We start from the raw sequence: 24,244 nt of genomic DNA on the forward strand, positions 1-24,244 counted from the left end.
GCCTTTTAACATTGTCACCAGCCTATTCCATTTGTGGTATCATGTGTTCTTCCTTTCTTGGATTCTCCATTAGCAGTTTTAGTCTTTGGAAATGATCCCAGATTGCTGAGATGACACAAAGTTTACAAACTGTTTGGAATTCTTGTGACAGAAGCCAATATCTGTACGTCACCAACATAAGCCAGCTAATATCTGCAACTCTTCCTTATATTGAAAGAAAGAACTGTGCCAGGCATACAAGAAGACCAGGGAGGCCAACAGTCAATCCAACACTAAGCCACTGAGATACTTGGGGAAAACCCCATCACTACCCCACACACCACCGTGGATACCTCAGAGGAGCCAGAGTCACAGGGCACTGCCATAAAAAGCAAGGAGGAAGAGGAGGTGGATGAGGGGGTGACATGTGAACAGGGGATCCAGCTATGCTGTGAGCCAGGACATGTTTGAAACCCCACCACAGTCCAGTCAGTCCTGGCAGTACAGATGAAAGCATCTTGAGTAAGTGTGCATGGACAACAATTCTGGTGTCTTATGGGGCTGGAGCACCCACAGAAAAAAATAGTGGGTGCTCAGCACCCACCATCAGCCCCCTGGATCATCTCCTCCCCTCCCCTTCCCTCCCACCTGCTGGTGGGCCCTGCTGATCAGCTCCTCACCCTCCCTCCCAGTGCCTCCTGCCCATTGTTTAGCAACAGTCAGGTGGCATTGGGGCAGGGAGGAAAGGGGACGAGCAGGGGCAGGAAGAGAGAAGGGAGGGGGTGGAATGGGATGCGAGTGGGAAGAGGCAGGGGTGGGGTGGGGATTTGTGGGAAGGGGTGGAGTGGGGGCAAGACCTGGGGTGGAGCAGGGGTCGAGCACACCCCCAGGAACTGGCGAAGTTGGCGCATCTGTAAGTGTGTGAATGGATTTCCTATAACAATCATGTATCAATGATGCCCCTGCCCCGCACTTAGCAGGACATAGCTTTAGACTTTTTATGAATTTACTTGGACTAGAAGAAGTAGCAGTACATCCAAGGAAGGTAGAGTTGTTATCTGCTTCTTATTTACCTATGGAGTTAGATCAAGGCAGACCATGTGGATATGTTTGTTTATGTACACGGGGATGTCCCTTGAACCCTCTTGAGAGATCTCAAGGCAACGTTCATGGAGGTACTCTGCAACCCTCTCCTGAAGGTTTCTAGGGATGGCAGCCTCATTTCTTCCTCACCACTAGGACACTTTCCCACCCCAGTTGGCGATAACTTCAGCAGGTGCCATTGCGTTAATAGGCTAGCAGCATACAGCCCTGGGTAGCTTCAGCATGCCAGCAGCAGCTGTGCTCTCTGAGCCTTTTTTACCATAAGCTAAAATCACCGCCAACTGTTGAAAATGATGCCAGTATTCAGTGCCCTTGCCCTGTACACATAGTTTCATGCAACCAAACAATTACCACTACATCTCCATACCCTTCTCACCCCCAGTGGGCTGTACTCACTCATGGCTGGGATTGGTGAGTGGGGCTGTGCATGGTCACTGTGAAGCAGAAGTGTCACTAGGGATGTCTCAGAACACTTGGGCCAGGTAAGGAGGAGAAAGAAGAGGACTCAGGATGACATATTCAGCGAGATCCTGCAAGCCAAGGCTGCATCGGCCCGCCTACAGAGGGCCTGGAGGGTGAACATTGCAGACGGCCTGGAGAAGGGAAAGAAACTGACAGGAGAATGGATGTAGCCTGATTCTTTAACTGTCAGGGACAGATTAACTCACCTGGGGACCCTGGGATTTTGTGGGGCCCCTGTCCAAGGGGATGCGGTCTATGGGAAGGAGTTTGGATGCGGGATGGTGTGTGGGCTTTAGGTGGGGGTAGGGAGTGGAGGTGCAGGAGGGGGTCAGGGGGTTGGCCCTTAACTCAGGCGGCTTCTGAAAGTGACTGGCACACCCCTCTGGAAGTGGTTCCTGGGGGAGCAGGGGGGCCTCCACGGCATGCTGCTGCCCGCAGCTTGTGGAAACATACCCCACCCAGGGGCCACGGGGATGCCCTGGCTGATTCCGGGAGTGGTGTGGAGTGAGGGCGGGCAGAAAACCACCTTAGTCTCACTGCACTGCCCTTGGGACTAAGGCCTTTGGGCATTTGTCCTCTTTACCCCCCCGTCAGCGGGCCTGTTGCAGGGCCCCCATTAGCCCGAGGCCCTGGGGTGCAGCCCCTAGAGCCCCTGCGTTAATCCGGCCCTGTTAACAGTTTATAATTGTATTGGTTGCTAATTGTTAAGAAGTTCATTAGCGTATGGGGAACTCTGGGATGTACAGCAAAGACATTTGCACTGAGAGCATAGCAATGTCTTAGCCATTTTTATTAACACCGTTAGTAAAGACAAGAAAGCTCCAAACCACATAAACAAAAAGCAGTAATATAGTATGAGGAATATCTTTGGTGTCATCCCTTGCTCAATATATACTCACACCCTTCCTTGGGGACCTGGTGGAAAGAGACACAGGGTCAGCACTGTCCCTGGCAAGACAAATGAGTCCGATTGTCCAGATGCCCAGTGCCAGAGATTGGTGGTAGATGATAACCATGAAGAGTCAGTGATGGAAAAGCTAGCCCCTGCTACATAGCGGCTTGACCTGTTAGAGGGCCTGGATACTATCATGACTATTCATTCAGATGCCCCACCTCCCATGTCCATATCTAACTTCCCCACCCTCATCATTTTGGGGTACCTTTATTCATGCCTTTTAGTTCATTATCATATACGTCACCTATGCTAAACCAAGTTTGCGGGTAAACATCAGCCAATGATTCTATCCTAAAATATCTAAGCCCAGTATCAGTTCAGTGGTCCTGTCGTTGCCTGATATCGTTATGTACCAATTCCCTCTCTTGAGCAAGCTATTCCCAGTTCCCCAAAATCTAGTGTAACAGTCAGGCCATTTGATACATGCTAAGGGTCGTAGGCCTACTTTACTTATGCTAAGTTGCCTAAGCCAATGTCTTACAGGAGAGAGACCTGTAGGTTCCTTGCATTACTGCTACATAAAATAAAAAGGCTAAGCTAGCTCTGTGGGCTACAAGGCACAGGAGTCCAAGCAGGAAAAGCAGAGGGAGATGCCCCAAGACATAATGGGGCTTATCCAGCAGCAAATACAGATGCTGCAGATTCTTGTGGACCTACAGATTCAACAGTCATGGTCTGGCCTCCCTTGCAGTCAACGGAGAATTCCATTGCAAACCTCCCTACATCCCAGCTCAACATTTACATATGGCAGCAGAAGCCGCATTCATATCCCTACCGCTTTACCCAGGAAGACAGTAAGGACACCCACAGCTTCACATACACTGATCTGTGAGAGCCATGGCTGCTGTATATGAAGCCAAAATGGACAAGGATGTTCTTTCCCCATGTTACGTTCTGTTCCTTTAATTTATTTCAGACGTCCGCAGGTCCGGCCGATCGCGGCTCCCTCTGGCTGCAGGGCAATGGGGGCTGCTGGAAGCGGTGGCCAGTAAGTCCCTCGGCCTGTGCCACTTCCACAATGTGTCACTGTGGCTCCTTGTTAAAATGCTCTTTCAAGGCCTTCCTCCTCCTCATAGCTCTGCACTGTGCTCTTCTAATTGCCCATGTGTCTGGCTGTTCAAACTAAGCAGACCACCACTCCACATCTGCCCGCCACCCCTGTGGCATCCCCCTCACCCCGCTTTGCCTCACAGATCTTATGCAGGACACAGCAAGCAGCTATAACCATTGGGATATTTTTCTCACAGTGGTTCAATCTTGTGAGCAAACAGTGGCGTTGCCTCTTCAATCTACCAAAAGCCCTTCAAAGGTCATTCTGCACCTGCTGAGCTGGTAGTTGAATTTTTCCTTGGTGCTGTCGAAGTGGCAACTGGACAGCTTAATGAGCCAGGGGAGCAAGGGGCAGACTCGATCCCCGGATCATTACTGTCATTTCAACCTTGACAGTGGTAATCTGCTGGTTGGGGAAAAAAAGTCCCTGCTTGCAACTTTCTGAACAGTCCTGTGCTCTTAAAGATACAAGTGTCATGCACCTTCCCTGACTAGCCAACACTGATGTCATTGGAGCATCCCCGGTGATCCACCAATGCTTGCACGACCATAGACAAGTAGCCCTTTCTGTTGTTATACTATGTGGCAAGGTAGGCTGGTGCCAAAACAGGGATACGTATGCCATCTATTGCCCCACTGCAGTTTGGGAACCCCATTGCTGCAAATCCATTCTCTATGTCTTGCACATTACTGAGAGTCACACTCGTGTGTAGCAGGAGATGATTTGTGGCCCTGCACACTTGCATAACAATGACCCCCACTGTGTATTTTCCAACTCCAAAATGATTTCCCACTGTCCGGAAACAATCCAGTTGCCTCTCAATTGCCAATGCAGCATTCATTCTGGTGGCTGAGGGCTGGGGCGAGCTCAGCACAGATCCGGAATGTGGCCTTCTGCTTCTGTAAGTTTTGCAGCTACTGCTTGTCACCTCTAACCTGCATTATGAAGCAATCTGTAGGCAATTGCTTCATTTGATCATTCATTTATTGTGTGATGTGATGATTAACTAACTTGTCATGTCATATGTAATCATTGTACATTGAATAGATTTAAATTGTAGGATTATAGAAGGATAAGATTGATCAGTAGTCAGAAGGGAGAAGTATGCATTAGGTATCTAAGTGAGTATGGCTGAAATGCAAGGCCTACAGGCTGAGGCCTGCAAGATTTTAGCTTAGCTATACTAGGCCTTACGTTTAAGAAATACTTGACATAAGTAAGTGACCAAAGTATATCCTGATGTCATAAGGTTATGGGAAAAGATGTGCCAATGAGTGGTATTGCGAAAAATTAACTGCAAGATTCATTTTTGATTATAAGATACCAGATAGTCACATTTTTCTAACACATGCCCTAACCTCAGGGCACATGCTGTGCATAAATGCTAATGAGAATAAAAGGGACTTTAAACCTCTTGTGAAAAACAGAATAGCCTAATATTCTTGGGGGACACAATACAGATAAGAAAAAAGAGGGTTGATTCTTGCATGCACATGCGCAGTATATTATCTCTAGTCAGAATCCAGGGCCGGTGGAAGGATGTTTCGCGCCCTAGGCGAAACTTCCACCTTGCGCCCCCCCATCCCCGAGCCCCCACCCTGAGGCGTACCCCCCCGTGGCAGCTCCCCTCCTCCGCCCTGAGGCATCCCCCCAACCGCAGCAGCTCCCCGCCTCTGCCCTGAGGCACCCCCGCGCGGCAGCTCCCCACCCTGAGGCACACCCCCCGCCCCAGCTCACCCCTCCCTCGCCTCCTCCCCGAGCACGCCAATCAGCTTAGGCGCCGCAATCCTGGGAGGCAGGAGAAGTGAAGTAGTGATGGCGTGCTCAGGGAGGAGGCAGGGCAGTGGTGAGCTGTGGCGGGTGGGGTGCCTCAGGGTGGGGGGTGGGGAGCTGCCGCCATGTGGGGGTGCCTCTGTGGGGGCGCCTCAGGGTGTAGGGGGGAAGCTGCCACGGGGGGGTGTTCGGGGAGGAGGCGGGGCAGGGGTGAGCTGGGGCGGAGAGTTCCCCTGCGTGCCGCCCCCTCCTTGCTTCAGGCGGCCCTCCCCGCACTCCACTGCCCCAGCTCCCTCCGCCTAAATGCTGGCGGCAACCTGGGAGGCCAAAAATCCAGCTGCCGCGGTCGCTGCCAAAGAAAATGGTGCCCCCCAAATCCTAGCGCACTAGGTGACCACCTAGGTCGCCTAAATGGTTGCACCGGCCCTGTCAGAATCACGTTATAAAAGATGGTGCCCTGAATGGGAAAAATGAGTTAACTTCAGGAAAACTCCATCAGGAACCATCTCTCTATTGATGATCAATTATTGAGGAACCCCTCAGACCCTAAGATTTTCTAGGAGGACGTGAGCATGATGTATGCATGGGTATTTTTAGGAATTTTATATGCTTAGATAATCATAACCGTGCTGGTAACTTTAATAAAATGGATAAGGCAGACTAGACATTTTTCTTGTGAATGGCTTGTGTTACTTTCCTTGCTTTTTGTGTTTTCTTGGAGACTAGATCTGAGACAAATGACAGAGTTACCTTTCAATCTGAGCTTGAAACTGTAGCCAACAGAGACAGAACCATGGTAATATAATACAAAATTACTTAATACTAAATTAATGTAATTAACTAAATTCACTTGAGATAAAATGCTACAGTTCCCACCAGTCAGTGCTCGTTTCTTGGGTCCAGAAGCTGCACTCCACCATCTGGCTGGGAGGATTTAGTTGGGGATTGGTCCTGCTTTGAGCAGGACGTTGGACTAGATGACCTCCTGAGGTCCCTTCCAACCCTGATATTCCATGATTTTATGATTCTATGATCTACCACTGCTCTGCGAATGCTACCAACAATGTTAAATTGATTTGCACTATGTCCCACAGCAATCTGTCCTCCATGAAATTGTTACATTTCCCTGCTTCTATAATGCTTTATAGAAATATGCTTATGAATGTATATATGACATAACTGGAATATGTTTGATGCTACATATGCCATGTAACATATCTCTGCAAAGGCTATGACTTACTGAATATATTCATCCCATTTGTTTTGCATGTATCATTTTTGTATTCAAAGTTATGAATATTGGCTGTGTACATGTTTGATTTTAAGTAGCCTCAGTGAAGCATTTGGTCAGCTTCTTGAGAAAAGACTATTCTCAGTAAGTGCCCAATCAAGAAATACTTAAGGTGACAATAGACTTTGATATATGCGAATCCACATCTGAGCTTTCCTGTAGAGAACTAAGTCATGCATGGACATGTGACTTGCCCAGGTGACTCCAAAACTCCATCTTGTAGAGGGGATTCTACACAGGGGGAGGGAGGCATTTCCACCCACAGTAGAGAAACTATATAAAGCTCTGGGAGACCTCTCCATTTTGTCTTCAGCTATCTCAAGAGGTAGCCTCTCCACCCCCAAAGAATACCTGAAAGAAACTGGAACAAAGGACAGTAACCAGAGGGGTGTGAGCAATTACTGGACCCAGACTAGAAGGAGACTAGTCTGTAAAAGAAATATCTTGCAATATCTCTGAGGGTGAGGAGAGCCTCAGTGCTGGTGCACTCAGAACCACTAGCCTAGAATAGATCTAATGCTTAGAGCAAGGTGTCAGTGATTTCAGTTCTGCAGTATGTAATAAGACTCCTAACGGAGTCAAAACTAGCTCTGTTATTACACTGTGAAAAGGAGGAGGAGGAAGAAGAAGAAGAGAAGTAGTCAAGTAGTGCTTAGGACCCTCAGAAGGGTCCCACAGTGCAGTGCCGTGCCGTGCCGTGCCGTGCCGTGCCGTGCCGTGCCGTGCCGTGCCGTGCCCTGCCCTGCCCTGCCCTGCCCTGCCCTCTCTCTCAATTCCCTGGACTTTGGAACCCATGTCCCTTGCCCAGCGAGTGTTACTTAGTTGAAGGTGAGTCCCTCCATCATAAAATGCCAAGTACAGTTCTACTGTCTTGATTCACATAACCAGGATAACACCACTTTATTACTCCTGCCCCAATAACAAAGAGACTGGGGATCCCACAGCAGCCAAAGTGACCATTTGGGCAAACAGTCCCATCATGCTAGGCAGGGTGGGTGTGTCCATGCAAACGAGATCAGCCCCCGAAGTCCTTTTCCACAGCTCACCACCAGATGTCAGGATAGAGCTCATTCTGACTCTGCTTACACTTGGAACCACTGAAATCCTACTTTTTGTATTTAATAAAATCACTTTTTAGTTATTAATTAACCCAGAGTATGTATTCATACCTGGGGGGAGGGGGGATGGTAAACAGCTGTGCATTTCTCTCTATCAGTGTTATAGAGGGTGAACAATTTATGAGATTACCTGGTATAAGCTTTATACAGGGTAAAATAGATTTTTTGGGGTTTGGACCCCATTGGGAGTTGGGTATCTGAGTGCTGGAGACAGGAGCACTTCTTAAGCTGTTTTCGGTTAACCCTGCAGCTTTTGGGGGACGTAGTTCAGACCTGGGTCTGTGTTTGTAGCAGGCTAGTGTGTCTGGCTCAAACCAGGCAGGGCACTGAAGTCCCAAGGTGGCAGGGAAAACAGGTTCACAGGTAGTCTAAGGACATCAGGTGGCAGTCCCAAAGGGCTTTCTGTGATCCAACCCGTCACACGTGCATCATCTGTTTGCAACAGTCATGACAACAGTGCAGAGCTGTGCAGTCTCTGCGCTTCTGTCAGAGATGTCAGAGAGAGAGAAGGGTTGTGCAGGATTGTTGTATTTTTAAGAAAGGTGTGAAAATGATGGGATATGGAGGGCATTACAGAATGGAGAAATTGCATGGTGGGAAGTCGACTGTTGCTCCCAGTCACCCCTGCTTGACTCATTTCTGCCCCATAATGCATTGCCAAAACTTCCCAAAAGACAGTGAGCTGGATGATGGTGAGTTGAACACCAGGATACCTACTCATGGTGTACCGCATTGTGGATTGACACAAGCAATCCTGGGGTGTATGCAAGGAGCCAAGCATGCACCAACACAAGCAACATAGTATCTATAAAGGATTTATGCCGCAGTAACTTGCATTGACCAAAGTTTGTAGTGTAGATGTAGTCCCTCAAAGAATTCCTAGCGCATGTCTTTTAGAAAAACATCCAATCTTGATTTTAAAATTTCCAGCGATAGAGAATCCATCATGACCCTTGGTAAATTTTTCCACTGTTTAATTACCTTCACATCTTTCACTCCCCCAACCACAGCCTTGGGCATTTCAACCCCCGGTGAGGGCACAAGGCCTTCTAAAAAAAAGGCAAGAAACTTCAGTGAGATTAGCACACATAACCTGGGATTTACGAGTGCTGGACTCCAATGCCTGAGTTCTGAAGCCTTTTTAAATGTCTTGAATCTTACACAGTGCTCCATTGGGTAAGGCACTGGACAGTGAACCAAGAGATCTGGATTCTGTTTGCTGCTCTGGCCTGAAGTGGGGTCTTGGACAAACCATTGTATCTGTCCCTTCTCACTCCCCTTTGTCTATGTCAAGTGCAAGTTTTTGGGACAGGGCCAGACACTTCCTCTCTGTGTGTGTAGCACTCTGCACAATGGGGCCCCCCATCTCTATTTGAGTCCTTAAGGAGTCACCAGCATCAAATAATCACAGCCCTTGTGCTTCTGGTGATTTCTGCTGGGGCAATATAAAATCACTCCCCCTTCTATCCCCAAACCCACAACCAAATACCAACTCAGGGAAAAAGGAATGAATACAATCTAAAACATCAAAACTGAAAAATTTCAATCCAAAGAAGAGGGTTTTGTTTTCACACCAAAAAGTAACACAAGACAGAGACTCCATTAAATCTACAAGGGACTTTGCTATGCTTATTGATTTGATGTTGAAGTTACCCAGATACTACAGTGATGGGCAGCAATACAAATCCCTCAGATACACACTGAAATCTTTGAATGATAATAGACAAAGCTCTCAATCTGTGCGGCAAAGCAGACGGGGCTGACATATTGGTGGAGGAAGCCTGGGGGCTATTTCCGGCTATGCCAGTGGCTGTTTCATGACTCTTTGGAAATCATGTCCATTCTCTGTGCCTCAGTTTCCTCATCAGTCAATTGGAATAAATATACTGCCATACTGTGTAGTGTGCTTTGAGATCCATGAATGGAAAACGGCCTGTTAGAACTAGATTTTACTATTAAAGGTATGGAATCTTATTCCCCATTCTCCTGAGTTCTTGACACACACAGAGCACATGGGGGAAAAGGAAAATTTCCTTTGGGGTGAGAATGCCAGAGGCATCAGCTTTGGTGTTACACTGTTCTAACAAAACAGCACAGTGTTAATATTTTCCCTATGAAGATAATTCTAAGTGATCACCAGCAGGAGGCCCAAAGGAGCTCCCAGCAGCAGAGGTAGCCAGGGGAGGCTGCTTTCACCAATAAAGGATGCAAGAATCCAGAGCAGGAGACATTAAGGATTTGTGTCATGCAGACTGGCAAGCTGAGCAGCAGGAGAGAGACCCATCCCAACAGCAACATGCAGCTCTCTGTCCAAGAACCAAGAGGACAAGACTGACTGTGAGACCAGACCTGGTCACCGTCGATGGAGAGGTCGCTGCTTCATGCTGAGGATTAAAGGTGATTGAGACCAGTCACAGGGCAAATCTTTTATCTCTTCCTCAGAGGGCACCCCTCTTGGTCAGTGTCTTCACTCACTGGAGCTTTGCCTGAGTAAGGACTTTAGAATGTGATAATGATTTATTGCTAGAGAAGTTGATGAAAGACAAAGGAGATCTATCTACCACCCCTCACCTAGCTCTCTCTCTCTAACAAGCCATTTAGGCACCCTTCTAAGCCCGTAAATCTATCCCTATATCAAGCCTCTTCTACAGTCTCTCTCTGTCTTTTTATCTCTCCCTCTACCAAACCCCTTTCACATCCCTCTATCTTTTTACTTAGACATCTATAAATCTCTGTTGAGTCCTTTACACATCTATCTACCTATCTCCTTAAACTTCTGACTGTTCCCATAAAAACTCCTCTGTCTATCCATCAATCACCTTACACATCCCCCTATCTGTCTGTCTCCCTATCCATTTCACTTTCTCAGAGACTTTTCTCCACCTTTCTCCTCAGTTTCTCGGCTGACTACACAGCCCTTCTTGTACTGCAGTTTCCTATGCACCTGCCCACCCCAGACTTGTGAGATGCTATGTCTCTTCTATTGCGTGTCTTCTGCATGAATTTCAGAGGGAGCAGAGGGCCCTCAGCATTTCCTGGGAGGGTCTGAGCACCACACAGGAAAGGGCTCTACATTTGAAATGCATGGCGACTGGAAATCCTTACAGATTAAGTAGTGGCACCAGTGGGACAAACTTTCTCTGGCCATTTAATGCTCCGTGTTAGCTTTCAAGAGGAAGGGTAGCCCAATGCTTAAGGCACTAGCTTGTCATTTGGTTTCTAGACTAGACTTGGGTTCTATTCTCTGCTCTATCACTGCCTTTCTGTATAGCCTTAAGCAAGTCACCCTGGGCCAGAATTTTAAAGGTATTTTGGTGCCTACTTGGATTTTCAAAAGTAGCTACCTGCCTAATACCCATTCAGATCAATGAGTTTTAGTTGCCTGGATGCCTTTGAAAATCCCACTAGACCCCTAAATACCTTTAAATAGCTGGCTCTGGCTGCTTTTTTTGAAAATATGTTTTAGCCAAACACAATTAATTGAGCTCAATGCAGGACTAACTGGGGACATTCTTTGGTGTGTATTATAATGGATGTCAGATGAGATGAGCTAATGGTCCCTTTTGGCCTGTAACTCCATGCATTGATGAATGAAAGAAGTTGAGAACAGGTGTAGAAAAGTGAGACATTAACTGTGTTGCTGCTCTCTGGCTGAGATGGTGGGGAAAATCTATCCCTATCTCTGTGCTACACCTGGGTGAGAAGCCGTTCCTCAGTTGGGAGGGAATATAAACCCTGATCTTCATTGGCACACTGAATTTGTAATTAATCAGATAGAGGGAAACCACAGCATTGTACAGCAAACTCCTTAACAAATCGGTACTTTTTCTCAATCACTAGTTGCAGCACATGGAGAATGGAGAAAGCAGAAGGGGAAAATCAAACGTCTATCAGAGAATTCATCCTGCTGGGATTTGGGAATCTCCCTGGACTGCAAATTCTGTTCTTCTTGCTGTTTCTAGGGATCTACATAATCACCATGGCTGCGAACATGCTAATTGTAACGCTAGTTGTGGCTGATCAGCACCTTCACACTCCCATGTACTTCTTCCTGGGGAATTTGTCCTGCTTGGAGATCTGCTACACCTCCACCATCCTGCCCAGGATGCTGGCCACTTTCCTGACTGGGGACAGAACCATTTCTGTTATGGGCTGCATGGTTCAGTTTTATTGGTTTGGTTTCCTAGCAACTGCTGAATGTTATATGTTAGCTGTCATGTCTTATGATCGGTACTTAGCGATATGTAAACCCCTGCGCTATGCAACACTTATGAATATCAGGTTCTGTATGCAGCTAGCAGCTGGATCTTGGTTAAGTTCACTCATCGTTCTATCCATATTAATATCCTTTATGTCACAATTAGCCTTCTGTGGCCCCAATGAAATTGATCATTTCTTTTGTGATCTCACACCAGTTACTAATCTCTCCTGCAGTGACACTTGTCTGGTTACCCTGGCGACCCTCATCTTCTCTTCCATAAACATCGTTCTTCCATTTCTTTTGACCCTGGCATCTTATGTTTATATCATCTCCACCATCCTGAGAATCCCTTCCACCACTGGGAAACAAAAGGCCTTTTCCACCTGCTCCTCCCATCTTATCGTGGTTACAGTTTTCTATGGGACCCTAATAACTGTCTACAGGTTACCAAACACCGGGGCCCTGAGAGCCCCAAATAAAGTGTTTTCATTCTTCTACACAGTCTTGACACCCCTGATCAATCCCCTTATATACAGCCTGAGAAACAAAGAGGTCAAGGAAGCCCTGAGGAGAGCTCTGAAGAAATGTAGGGTATTCCTATGAATTCAGAGAAATTGATTGAAATGGGAATAAATCATTTCACTAGTCAGAAAGGAACCATCTAAGTCAGTCTTTCTCAAACTGGGATCCATGGACCCTAAGGGTACCCCAGGGGGTCTGCGGGCCCCACTTATCAACTCCTTCCCCACTCTCCCAGCACCTCCTGCATGCCAGGGAACAGCTGTTCAGTTGCATTGGGATTTGGTTCCTACTTTTCCTATGCTGCCTCTATCTTTATGGATTTGTTTACATTAACCCTCAGCTGAGTTTCAGAGTTTTCAAAGAAGATTTGAGGAACAAGTCCAATTCCCACTGAAATCAAGGGAAAGGTTCCCATTGACCTTCCAGGGCTCTGCATCAGGCTACTCTTCCTGTGTGCATCACAACCTTTCCCACAACAAAACAAATGAACTAAAAAATTACCAGTTGGCATGACCGGGAACTATTCAGTATTAAGTGGCAATAAAATGTGGGGTTTTTTTCTGTTTTCCTCTTGAGTCTTTTAAAATCATTCTTCAAACATTTTCTGAATACTTGTAAGGTGGTTTGAGATATAATCATAAGAATGTTCTATTCTGGATTTATTAGATTTCCCCATTAATTCTTCTAATCTTATGAAAATGTTCTGAAAGTCTCACGTTAAACAAAGGCAGGGGTCTGTTTAGAAGAAGTCATGGATGATATATATATCCATCATCTTTAATCCCCTCAAGCATATATATAATATATATTGCTAATAGAAAATTAAAATAAAACAGTTTTTTTCCCCAAAAAACTGAAAACCCTCAGTCTGAAAAATGCTGGATTTAAATGGGTTCTGGTTCAAACTACACATTCACTATGTGTAATCTCTTCAGAATCCACTTTTCCTGCAGAAAATCAAACCAGCTAACAAGTGACCAACCAGCCCAGTAAAAAACAGTTATGTATTCAGTTATTATATACTAGATTGGGTTCTTTTCCCCTTCTCACTTTCCCCCCAATGTATTTTAAATAATATTCCTAAATCTTTTGACCTTGTCAGAAGCCTATTACATTTGTGGCAGCCTGTTGTCTGTATTTCTTGGATTCTCCATTAGTCTTTGCAAAATATCCCAAATTGTCGAGATACCCTTGGCTTACAAGCCCAGTGCTCTAATGCTTGAGCTATGGAGAGTTTATGTGACCCCTCATGTCTTACACTGTGCTCCAGCAAGTAAGGCGCTGGACTAGAAATCAGAACACCTGTTTTCTGATATTTATTGTGATCTCAGGTGGGGTTTCAGCCAAGCCATCGGTCTCTCGTTTCCCAACTCCCCTTTTGTCTATTTCAATCGGAAATGTTGTGGGGCAGGGAGTTTATCTCCCTGTGTGTGTGCAGGACGAGGCGCAATGGGGATCCCGTCTCTATCTGAGTCCTTAAGGAGTCACCATAGTCAATTATAACATCCCTTGTGCTTTTGGTGATTGCTGCAGGGCTGACCAGGACATTACCTAGGGAGGTGGTGGAATCTCCATTCTTTGAGGTTTTTAAGGCCCGGCTTGACAAAGCCCTGGCTGGGATGATTTAGTTGGGGTAGTTCCTGCTTTGAGCATGGGGTTGGACTAGATGACCTCCTGAGGTCGTTTCCAACACTAATATTCTATGATTCTATTGAATTTAACAATATAAAATGACTCCGCCTTGTACTCCCCAAACCCCAACCAAATCTCCACCCAGAAAAAGAGAATGAATATAATCGAAAAAATCAATACCAAAAACTCCACCCCAAAGCAGAGGGCTTCGTCCCCACCCCACCCCAAAAAGAGGAATGAGCCAGAGTCTGCATTAAATGAAGAAGAGATTTTGCTATTATGTCGATCTTACGTTGAATTTGCTCAGATGCTACAGGGCTGGGCAGCAATACAAATCCTTCTCACACATACAGAAATCTTTGAACGTTAATAGACAAAAGCTCTCAGTCTGTGTGGTCCAGCAGCCATGGTGATACTTTGACTGTGGAAGGCTTGAGGAAGCCTGGAAGCTACACCCAGCAATGCCAATGCCCTGTTTCACAACCCTTTGGGAATCACTTCCTTTTCCCGTGCCTCAGTTTCCAGATCTGTATAATGGGGATAAAGTTACTGCCATGCGGTACAAAGTGCTTTGAGATCTATGGATGGCCATAATTTATTACTAAAGACATGGAAATTTATTTCCCAGTCTCAGGGGCTCTTGGGACAGACACAGCACATGGGGGAAAAGGGGAGATTTCCTCTGGAATTCAAATACTTGTGGCATCAGCTTTGGTGTTACACTGTTTTAACCAACAACACAGTGTTAATTCCCCTATAAAGATAATTGTAAAAGATAACTGGCAGCAGGGCCCAAGGGAGATCCCAGAAGCAGGAAGGGCCAAGGGGCGGCTGCTGTACCTGATAAACCCTGCAAGGATTCAGAGCGGGAGTCATATAAGGGCTTGAGTGAGGCAAACAATCATGCTGGACTACAGGAGAGAGAGACTTCCTGCCTCCCAGCAACATATAAGTGTCTCCCGAGCAGAGAACAAGTCTGACTGTGAGACCAAACCCAGTCACCATCAATGGAGAAGTCACTCCTTCATGCTGAGGATTAAAGGTGAGTGTTACCAGCCTCAGGGCAAACCCTCAAACTCTTCCTCAGACTTTACCTCACTTAGAAGAACACTCCTATTAGACAGGGTCCTCACTTCCTGACAGCTTTGCCTGAATAAGGACTTAAGCATCTATCTCATCATGATACTGCTAGAGAAATGGATGAAACACAAAGAAGATCTATGTGTTAAGCCCCTTATCTATCTATCTATCTATCTATCTATCTATCTATCTATCTATCTATCTATCTATCTATCTATCTATCTATCTATCCAATTACTCATCCCTCTATCTATCTACTTATTTATGGGTTCATCTCTCTGTTGAGTTCTTTACAGATCTATCTAACCTTTAAATAAGTATCTGTCTCTGTAACCTCGCTCTACCAACCCTTATCCTTACACATCCCTCTATCTATATATCCTTCTTTTCCTTTCTTTCTGTCTGTCTCTCTCTCTTTCTGCCTGGCAGGGCATCATTTTCTTAAGGTTCACTTTCCCTGCCCAGTCCTGGGAGATGCCACATGTCTCCTGTTGAGAATCTTCTCCATGGATTACAATGGGAATTGAAGCCCCTCATCATTTCTTGTGAGGTGCTGAGCACCACACACGAAAGGGGTGCACATTAGAAATGAACTGAATGGGGCTTGGCATTCCTGACAGCTTGGGAAGCAGCGACACCTGCATAACAAACTTTGCCTGTCATTTGCTGCTCCAACCTTGCACTCAAGAGCAAGGATAGTCCAATGGTTGGGGCACTATGGTGATGTTTGGGAGACCTGACTTCTCTTTTCTGCTCTGCCACAGCATCAATGTGGAGTACTGACCAAGTCACTCTGGGCTTGATTTTTAAAGGTATTTAGGTGCTTAGTGAATTGGGAGCTAGGCACTAACTGCTTTTGAAAATTACACTAGGCACAAAATATCTTTAAAAATCTGGCTCTTTTGCTCTCTGCCTCAGCTCTCCATCCATAAAATGTGGATAACAGCATTGCTGTACCTCAAGAGGTATTATGAGGCGTGCTTCTGTAATGGGGTTATCTAAGAACCTTACAAGGGTACACTTTCCTTTCTTCCCCCCGCTATATCCCTTTAGAGCTCTTGATATTACTGAACAGAGAGAGTGGCCCGGTGTACTAATTTACTGCAGCTCTTTTTGCTACACAGAGCTGGTCTGCAGTTCCACCCCTACAGACTCATGACAGTCAAGCAACTGCTGAGAGCTAATAGTTGGCTGTATGTTTTTACAGCTCCTTGAAGGACCTATCCAATGGGATCACCACGAACCCATATAGCCAGGAATTAATCAGTAACCTTGAATGGTTGATCAATAACTAATAGTTCACAATTCATGACTGATAATAAGAGGGTTTTGTGTTCCTTGGTCGGTCACTAGGGCAATAAGAGTGAGAAGAGTCTGAATGTGTGCCTGATTGGGAGGCTTCCTTTGTGCATTGGGCAGGAACCTCTATACTGTCTCTTGTCTTCTGTGCTGCTGATCAGTATCCCGCCCTCATTTCAGGCTCTAGCTGGATACAATCACATTCATGTCCTAGAACGTCTGTCCGTATGACCCTATCCCCCATCAAATAAGTTTAGGAGTCATAGGTGGAGGAGCAACTCAGAATAAGCTCCCCCTACGATGCCATGGCGAAGAGAGTGGATGTGATCCTTGGATGGATAAACAGAGGAATAACAAGCACGAAAGTGTAATCACCTCTCTCTACAGCACTGGTGAGACAGGCAATGGAATACTGCATCCAGTTCTGGGGTTCGCATTTTAAGAGCCCAACTCTTTAGCTTATAAAAAACAAGACTGAGAGCTGACTTGATTACAGGGAATAGAGAGAAAGGAGCAAGTACTAAAGGGAGCTTGACAAAGGAAGGACAAAAACCAATAGCTGGAAGTTAAAGCCTGACCAATCTAAATGAGAAATAAACACACACTTTTAAAAGTGAGGGTGATTATCCTGTGGGACAAACTACAAAGTTCAGTGGTGGATTCCCTGTCTCTTGATGCCGTCCAGTCAAGATGGAGGGTCCGATTTTTAAAGGCATAGAGATGGCAAACACCCATTGAAGCTTCTACTCCTTGGGAGTCTAGGTTCTTTTAAATTCCTACTAAGTGGCTAAATAGCCTTAAAGATCTGGCCCTGGATGCTTTTCTAGAAGATCTTCATTAGCCAAACACAGGTTATTGAGTTCAATGTCCGGGAAACCGGAGGAAACAATGGCGTGTGTTATACAGGTTCTAATAGCCCTTTTTGGGCATTAAAATCTATTAATCCATACATGAAAAAACTAAAAGTCTGTGGACAAGGGCAGAAAGTGATCAGTTAACTGTGTTGTTGCTTTATTGGGCAGGCGGGGGGGAACAGGGGGAATTCTCTGTTACAAAACTCTGTGCAAAGTTTGAATGTGACACAGGTTTGGGGGGATTTTTTAAAATTGTTTTTTTATTGTTAGAGAATATAAACCCAGTTGATAGTGTGAATTATTATAGAATCAAAGGGACAGAAATCCACCCAGATTCATTGTACAGCATCAGCCCTAATGAATTATTTCTTTTTCTCCATCACTAGATATGTCACATGGAGAGAGGAGAAAGAAGAAACCGACGTATACCTCATGGAGACAGGAGAAAGGGAAAATCAAACGTCTATCACCGAATTCATCCTGCTGGGATTCAGAAACCTCCCTGAACTGCACATTCTTTTCTTCCTGCTCTTTCTAGTGATCTACATAGTCACCATGACTGCGAACATCTTCATTGTGGTGCTAGTTGTGGCTGATCAGCACCTTCACACCCCCATGTACTTCTTCCTGGGGAATTTGTCCTGCTTGGAGACCTGCTACACCTCTACCATCCTGCCCAGGGTGCTATCCAGTCTTCTGAAAGGAGTCAATACCATTTCTGTCAGCCAATGCATCACACAGTTTTACTGCTTTGCTCTGCTACTGACCACTGAGTGTTATCTCCTAGCTGTGATGTCTTTTGATCGCTACTTAGCAATATGTAAACCGCTGCACTATGTCACCCGTATGAATGGCAGGTTCTGTATCCAGCTAGCAGCCGGATCTTGGATAAGTTCATTCATATTTAGTACTATAGTAATATCTTTGGTGTCGCAATTAGAATTCTGCGGCCCTAATGAAATTGATCATTTTTTTTGTGATCTCACCCCAGTTATTAAACTCTCCTGCAGCAACACCAGTCTTGTTACCCTGGTGACCCTTATTTTCTCCTCTATAGACACTGTCCCTCCATTTCTTTTGACCCTGACATCTTATGTTTATATCATTTCCACCATCCTAAGAATCCCTTCTACCACTGGGAGGCAAAAGGCCTTTTCCACCTGCTCCTCCCACCTTATTGTGGTTACAATCTTCTATGGGACCTTAATGATTGTCTACATGTTACCCAACACTGGTGCACTCAGAGCTCCCAACAAAATGTTTTCTGTCCTTTACGCAGTCTTTACACCCCTGATCAATCCCCTCATCTACAGCCTGAGAAACAAAGAGGTCAAGGAGGCGCTGAGGAGAGCTCTCCAGAAATGTAGGATTTAGAGAGGGTGATTGATATGGCAATAAATCAGTTCTGGTCTGAAAGGACCCATTTAGGTGTCCCAATTCCTTGTCAGTTCTCCTGAGTTATAGCAAGAAGATACTCAGCATTTTTTATATTTGCATCTCCTATTCAGTTGAATTTATTTAGGTAAATTGGGCTGATCCTCAGCAGGTGTAAACTGACACAGCTGCATTGGTTGTATTCCCTATGTTATCTCAGTCTCTCTAACCCTAGCAGCCAGTGGTTCTCCCATTGCAATGAGAAATAGGAAGAATGAGAATAGTGGGTAGCCATGGTGTGAATGAGTGAGCCCTTCTTTAAACCTTAATTTTATTATTTTGACATTAAATATAAACACATAACAAAATGAAACATCTATAAATACATGCTCGAGATGGAAATAGCATATAAATAATGAAATTAAATGTTCATTATTTGGTAAACCTGGAACCAAATAAGTAAACAAAGAAAAACCCTGAACCTGCAGAGGTCATACAGGACATCAACTATTAAAGTGACTAATTAGGTAAATATGTGAGAACATATCCTCTGAGTATCGAAGACTAATAAATACTAACTGCAAAAGTATGCAATATTTTCATGTGTGACCAGATCTCTTCATATGTTTTCAAAGTGTTTCTATGGCCTGGTCTACATGGGAGCGGAGGGGCAGTGGTGAGCTAAGTCGGTCTATGAAAATAGCGTAGCTGACGTCGACATATTTAGAGGAACTTAACGCGGTGTCTTCATTGCAGTAGGTCGACTGCTAACGCTCCCCCCTGGATCAATTGCTCTGGAGGTAAGTGTAGACATGCCCTATGAGACATTTTTCCATTAATGCCATCATAGAGATCTCACTACGCCTGTCTGTGTAAAAGGGATAAATTGCAGATTTCCATTTTCTCAAATTAACTCTTTTGGTCACTATAATAATATCAACTAGTCCAGCACGCCCAAAATAATCAAACTTACAGAAGGAAAAATCTTAAAATTTTCGAAAGAGCACTAAATCACAGAAATATAGGATTGGAAGAGACCTCGAGAGCTCCACTCATGACAGGACTATAGACCATCCCTGACACGTCTTTTCTAACCTGCTCTTGAAAAACTCCAATAATGGAGATTCCACAACCTCCTTAAGCAATTTGTTCCAGTGCTTAACCACCCTGACAGTTAGGATGTTCCAGAACACGCATTTTTGAGAAGTATATGTAGGAGCAGGATTTATAATTGTACTATGAGAATTAATGTGTGATTTGATTTGATCCTACCAGCCACCCTTTTTGATTTCAAGGCAGGAATAGACCAGAATAGTCCTTATGGCTGATTATGGTCACCTTTTGTTTTAGGATAAGATTTCATTACAGTACTTGCTTCTTGTATGCATTGCAAACTAAGTTGTGTAAGGTTAACTATATAGTCCTTTCCAAAATGTTATCCTATCTGGAGGCCTGTGTAGAAGACTGTTTGTGTGAATGAGGAATGCAAGCATCCAGAAAAAAATAAGATGTGAAGGCCATTGTTATACCCAGATGGTCAAGGAAGAAGGAGTGAAGAGACTTAACGACACCAGAGAACTATCAATGTGCATCCATAATGAAGGAAGGGCAAATTCATGACCCTGAGGTGAAGGCTAGCACCCCTAAGGACAGTGCTCTCGGAGGTGTATTGGAACGTTTACATAAAAAGATACCACCAATTAAGGAATAACAGGTCATAAACTGGCACAGCAAAATCCATAGACTTCAAGAGAGAAAAAGGACTATAAGAACAGGGTGCTTTGCCATGGGACTTTGGGTACATCTTGCCACACTCCAGGAGCATTGGATCACAACCGACAGAGCCTTGCTCCCCTCTGCTACCAATTTGGCTGGCCACTACATTGATCCAGACACTGGACTGGTAACTATGAACATCAACTGGCAAGACTCTCTGTGTGTATGTGTGTGTGTGTATAAGACTAAAAAGCATATGCTAACTGCTGTATGCTCAATAAATGTGGCATTTTTGCCTTCTCCCCTATAAAGACCCCATGTGCTTCTTATAAATATAACATTTAGAGGACATGTGGAAGTTTGGCATGGGGCTTGGCACCTCCAGCATTTGTGTTTGTTGCCAATCGAGGTTTAAACCAACATTCTCAAATCCAACATTCTGTTTAATATATTGTTCTGGAAGATTGCAAGGACAAAGAACTTGAAGTATCAGTTTTCTCTTGTGATAGTACGGCTATGTTCCTTTTCCCATTTCTTTCATTGAGACTGAGATTGAGAGGGTAATGCAAAGCATTAAGCCACCTACAAGTCATTCCTACAAAGGGACTTCTGTTTCCATATTTCTTAACATGCTCTTAAAGGTGATAGAATAGGAACAGACCAATTGCCCACTATCCGTCCATGAAATCTTGAGTTTAGCCACTGAAAGAAGGAGCTGTGAGACAGTGGTAGCTGATATTTCTTACATATGTAATCAAAGGAGGTCCGTCTATATCTTGTATTTTATCTTTAATTTTTGTTAATACTTTTTCTATCCAAATTGTTTTAAGTGTGGTTTGATCCTGATGCACAGGCTAGCCCATAGTGTTATGAGAAGAGAATGCGTAAGAACAGATGCCATGATCATCTTCACACACTGCAGGATGCCCCATGTAGATGCAAAGATTGGATTTTTCCTTAAGGGAGTCAGTATCTCTTAAGGTTTATAATAGAAGAGAGGGAACCAAATGACATAGCTAAGATTTTTCAATCGCAAACCAGGCCAGTGTGTATACAAAGCTACTGGAGTAGAATGGCCTTATAATAGGACACATTTGGAATGCTATATTATATAGATACAAAACTGGCAACCTCATTAACCTTTATTTTGAACACAGGTTTACTTTTGGCCAGTACACTATCCCATGGAAATGAGTTCCACGGGTTAATTTTGCATTGTGTAAAAAAGTATTTCCTCTTGTTGTATTAAACCTGCTGCCTACGAATTTCATCATATGACCTCTGGTTTTTGTATTGTGGGAAAGGGTAGATAACACTTCTCTATTCACTTTTTCCACAGTATCCTCAATGACTCCCAGATCTCTTTCCTGAGGAGTAACAACTAATTTAGAACTCATCGTTATGTATGTATACTTTGGACTATTTCCCCCCACTGTGCATTACTTGACACTTAACAATATTAAATTTCATCTGCTGTTTTGTTACCCAGTCACCTAATTTTATGAGATCTCCTTGTAATTTTTTGCAGTCAGCTTTGGAAATAACTAACCACTATAATTTTGTATAATCTGCAAACTTTGCCACTTTACTGTTCACTTTTTTCCAGATCATTAACTAATATTTTGGCTAGCATACAGATCCTTGGGGGTCCCTGCTGTTTATCTGTCTCATTGTGAAAACTAACCTTTTATTCCTACCTTCTGTTTCCTGTCTTTTAACCTGTCATTGATCCATGAGAGGACCGTCCCTTTTATACCATGACTGTTTACTTTGCCCCACTCAGCGACAACAGATGGACCGCAGCTATATCTGAGAGATATCCGTGAGAACAGAAACAGCCATGCGGTCGGCCTCCAAAGAGGTGAGATGATTTCCTAACAAGGAGATATGGACAAGCATGGCGAAGGATGGCCAGAGCAAGAGAAGATTGGAAGACGTGTTGTGATCTGCTCAGTTTTAACTGATGAAGGACCAACAGTCTACGCAGTCTACCCAGTTTACTTCGCTTAAGAGTCTCTGCTAAGGGACCTTGTCAAAGGCTTTCTGAAAGTCCAAGTACCCTATATCAACTGTCCACATGCTTGTCCATACCCTTGTCCACGTGCTTGTGAACACCCTCAAATAATTCTAATAGGTTGGTGAAGCATGTTTTCTCTTTAGAATAGATGTATTGCCTCTTCCCCAACAAATCGTGTTCACCTATATGTCTGATAATTCAGTTCTCTACTATAGTTTCAACCAATTTACCTGGTATTGAAGGTAGGTTTACTAGCCTGTCATTACCAGGGTCACCTCTGGACCCCTTTTTAAAAATTGGTGTTGCATTACCTACCTTCCAGTCATCTTGTACAGAGGCTGGTTTCAGCAGAAGGTTACATCACACAGTTAGCGATCTGCAAGTTCATATCTGAGGTCCTACAGAATTCGTGAATGAATCCCATCTGGTCCTGGTGACTTATTACTGTTTAATGTATCAATTTGTTCTAAAATCTTTTCTACTGACACATCAGTGTGGGAACTTATTTCAGATTTGTTACCCAAAAAGAATAACTCCTCTAGTGGGATCTCACCCACATCTCCTGCAGTGAAAATAGTTCATTGAGGTTCTCTGCAATGGTCTTGTTTTCCTTGATTGCTCCTTTAACACCTTGATCATCTAATGTCCCCATTGCCTCTTGGGCAGGCTTCCTGCTTCTGAGCTACTTAAATTATATATATAGTTTGTTTGTTTTCATCTTCAGCATTTGCTTTTCAAATTCTTTAATGGTACATTTATACTTAATCTGCCAGACTTTGTGCTACTTCCCTCTATTCTTACTGGAACTGGACTTCCAAATTTTAAAGGATGCCTTTTTGCCTCTAATGACCTCCATTATTCTGCTGTTTATCCATGGTGGCATTCTTTTGGTCCTCTTATGGTCCTTTCTCATTTGGGATATAAATTTAATCTGAACCTCTATTATGGTGTTTTTAAATAGCCCCACTCTGCTTGCAGGTCACTTGCATTTTCTAATTTTTTTGCCTCTCTAAGCTCCCTCAGCATTTCACCATCACTGTCACCATCTTGGTCAGATGGTCAGTACAATAGTATATTCCCACTGCTATACACTTATTGTTGAAGCATGGAATTTCTATCCATAGAGATTCTATGGTACAGTTCAATCCATTTAAGACTTTTACATTACACTGGTCTACAATTTTTGAGAAGTCATCTGCTTCAGAGATAAAATGTGCTATTTATTATGTATTTTGAGGTGCTGAATTCAAATATGACAGTTAAAACAACTGATTGGCTACTGTTTCTAAGATATTTAAGTTTTTACATTTTATGTCTATGTATATTGTGCAGATAGTAGAGTTTTAATCATAAATTGTAAACCTAGGTCTTTTCATGTGTTTATGGTTGCTTTACATGGTAATATTTCACCTGTCCTGTTTATGTAACACTTTAAAAATCAGCGAAAGGGTTATACAAATAAAATTTATTATGAAACAAAAGGCAAAAAACTATTATGTACATAGTTTAGTCCTATTCAGTGTCTACTCAGCGCTTCTTGGCTTGTCTCTTGTATTCATTAAATGGAGCATCTCTTCTCACTGTCCAGCAATAGTATGCAAGCATTAATGGGCTCCATTTGCCCTGATAACGTTTCTCCATTGTTGCAATGTCCTGGTGAATTCTCTCGCCGTGCTCGTCACTCACTGCTCCGCAGTTCGGTGGAAAAAAATCTAGATGAGAGTGCAAAAAGTGTATCTTTAGTGACATGTAGCAACCAAGGCTTTTATATGCCTTGAGGAGGTTTTCCACCAACAACCTGTAGTTGTCTGCCTTG

At 44.2% G+C, this 24,244-nt stretch overlaps 2 protein-coding genes across 2 annotated transcripts; both read left to right on the plus strand.

The window, feature by feature from the left end:
• Positions 1–10,671: 10,671 nt before the first annotated feature.
• LOC128846092 (olfactory receptor 11A1-like) lies at positions 10,672–12,969 on the plus strand. Its single transcript, XM_054045166.1, has 3 exons — positions 10,672–10,679; positions 11,589–12,520; positions 12,836–12,969. Exons 1-3 carry the CDS (start codon positions 10,672–10,674, stop codon positions 12,967–12,969), a joined length of 1,074 nt encoding a protein of 357 aa, XP_053901141.1.
• A 3,803-nt stretch (positions 12,970–16,772) lies between these two features.
• Positions 16,773–18,695, plus strand: LOC128846093 (olfactory receptor 11A1-like). The gene is made up of 2 exons (XM_054045167.1): positions 16,773–16,834; positions 17,708–18,695. Exons 1-2 carry the CDS (start codon positions 16,773–16,775, stop codon positions 18,693–18,695), a joined length of 1,050 nt encoding a protein of 349 aa, XP_053901142.1.
• Positions 18,696–24,244: the final 5,549 nt, after the last annotated feature.

The sequence above is a fragment of the Malaclemys terrapin genome, chromosome 12 (assembly GCF_027887155.1).
Source record: "Malaclemys terrapin pileata isolate rMalTer1 chromosome 12, rMalTer1.hap1, whole genome shotgun sequence".
Lineage (NCBI taxonomy): Eukaryota > Metazoa > Chordata > Testudines > Emydidae > Malaclemys > Malaclemys terrapin.

Bases quoted from the DNA above. Each gene is read 5' to 3' on its own strand.
- LOC128846092 (XM_054045166.1), top strand. The intron at 12,521-12,835 runs GTAGGGTATTCC...TTGAGGAACAAG, and splicing joins GAGGAGAGCTCTGAAGAAAT to TCCAATTCCCACTGAAATCA.
- LOC128846093 (XM_054045167.1), top strand. From the start codon at position 16,773: ATGGCGAAGAGAGTGGATGTGATCCTTGGATGGATAAACAGAGGAATA. The intron at 16,835-17,707 runs GTAATCACCTCT...CTCCATCACTAG, and splicing joins GGAATAACAAGCACGAAAGT to ATATGTCACATGGAGAGAGG.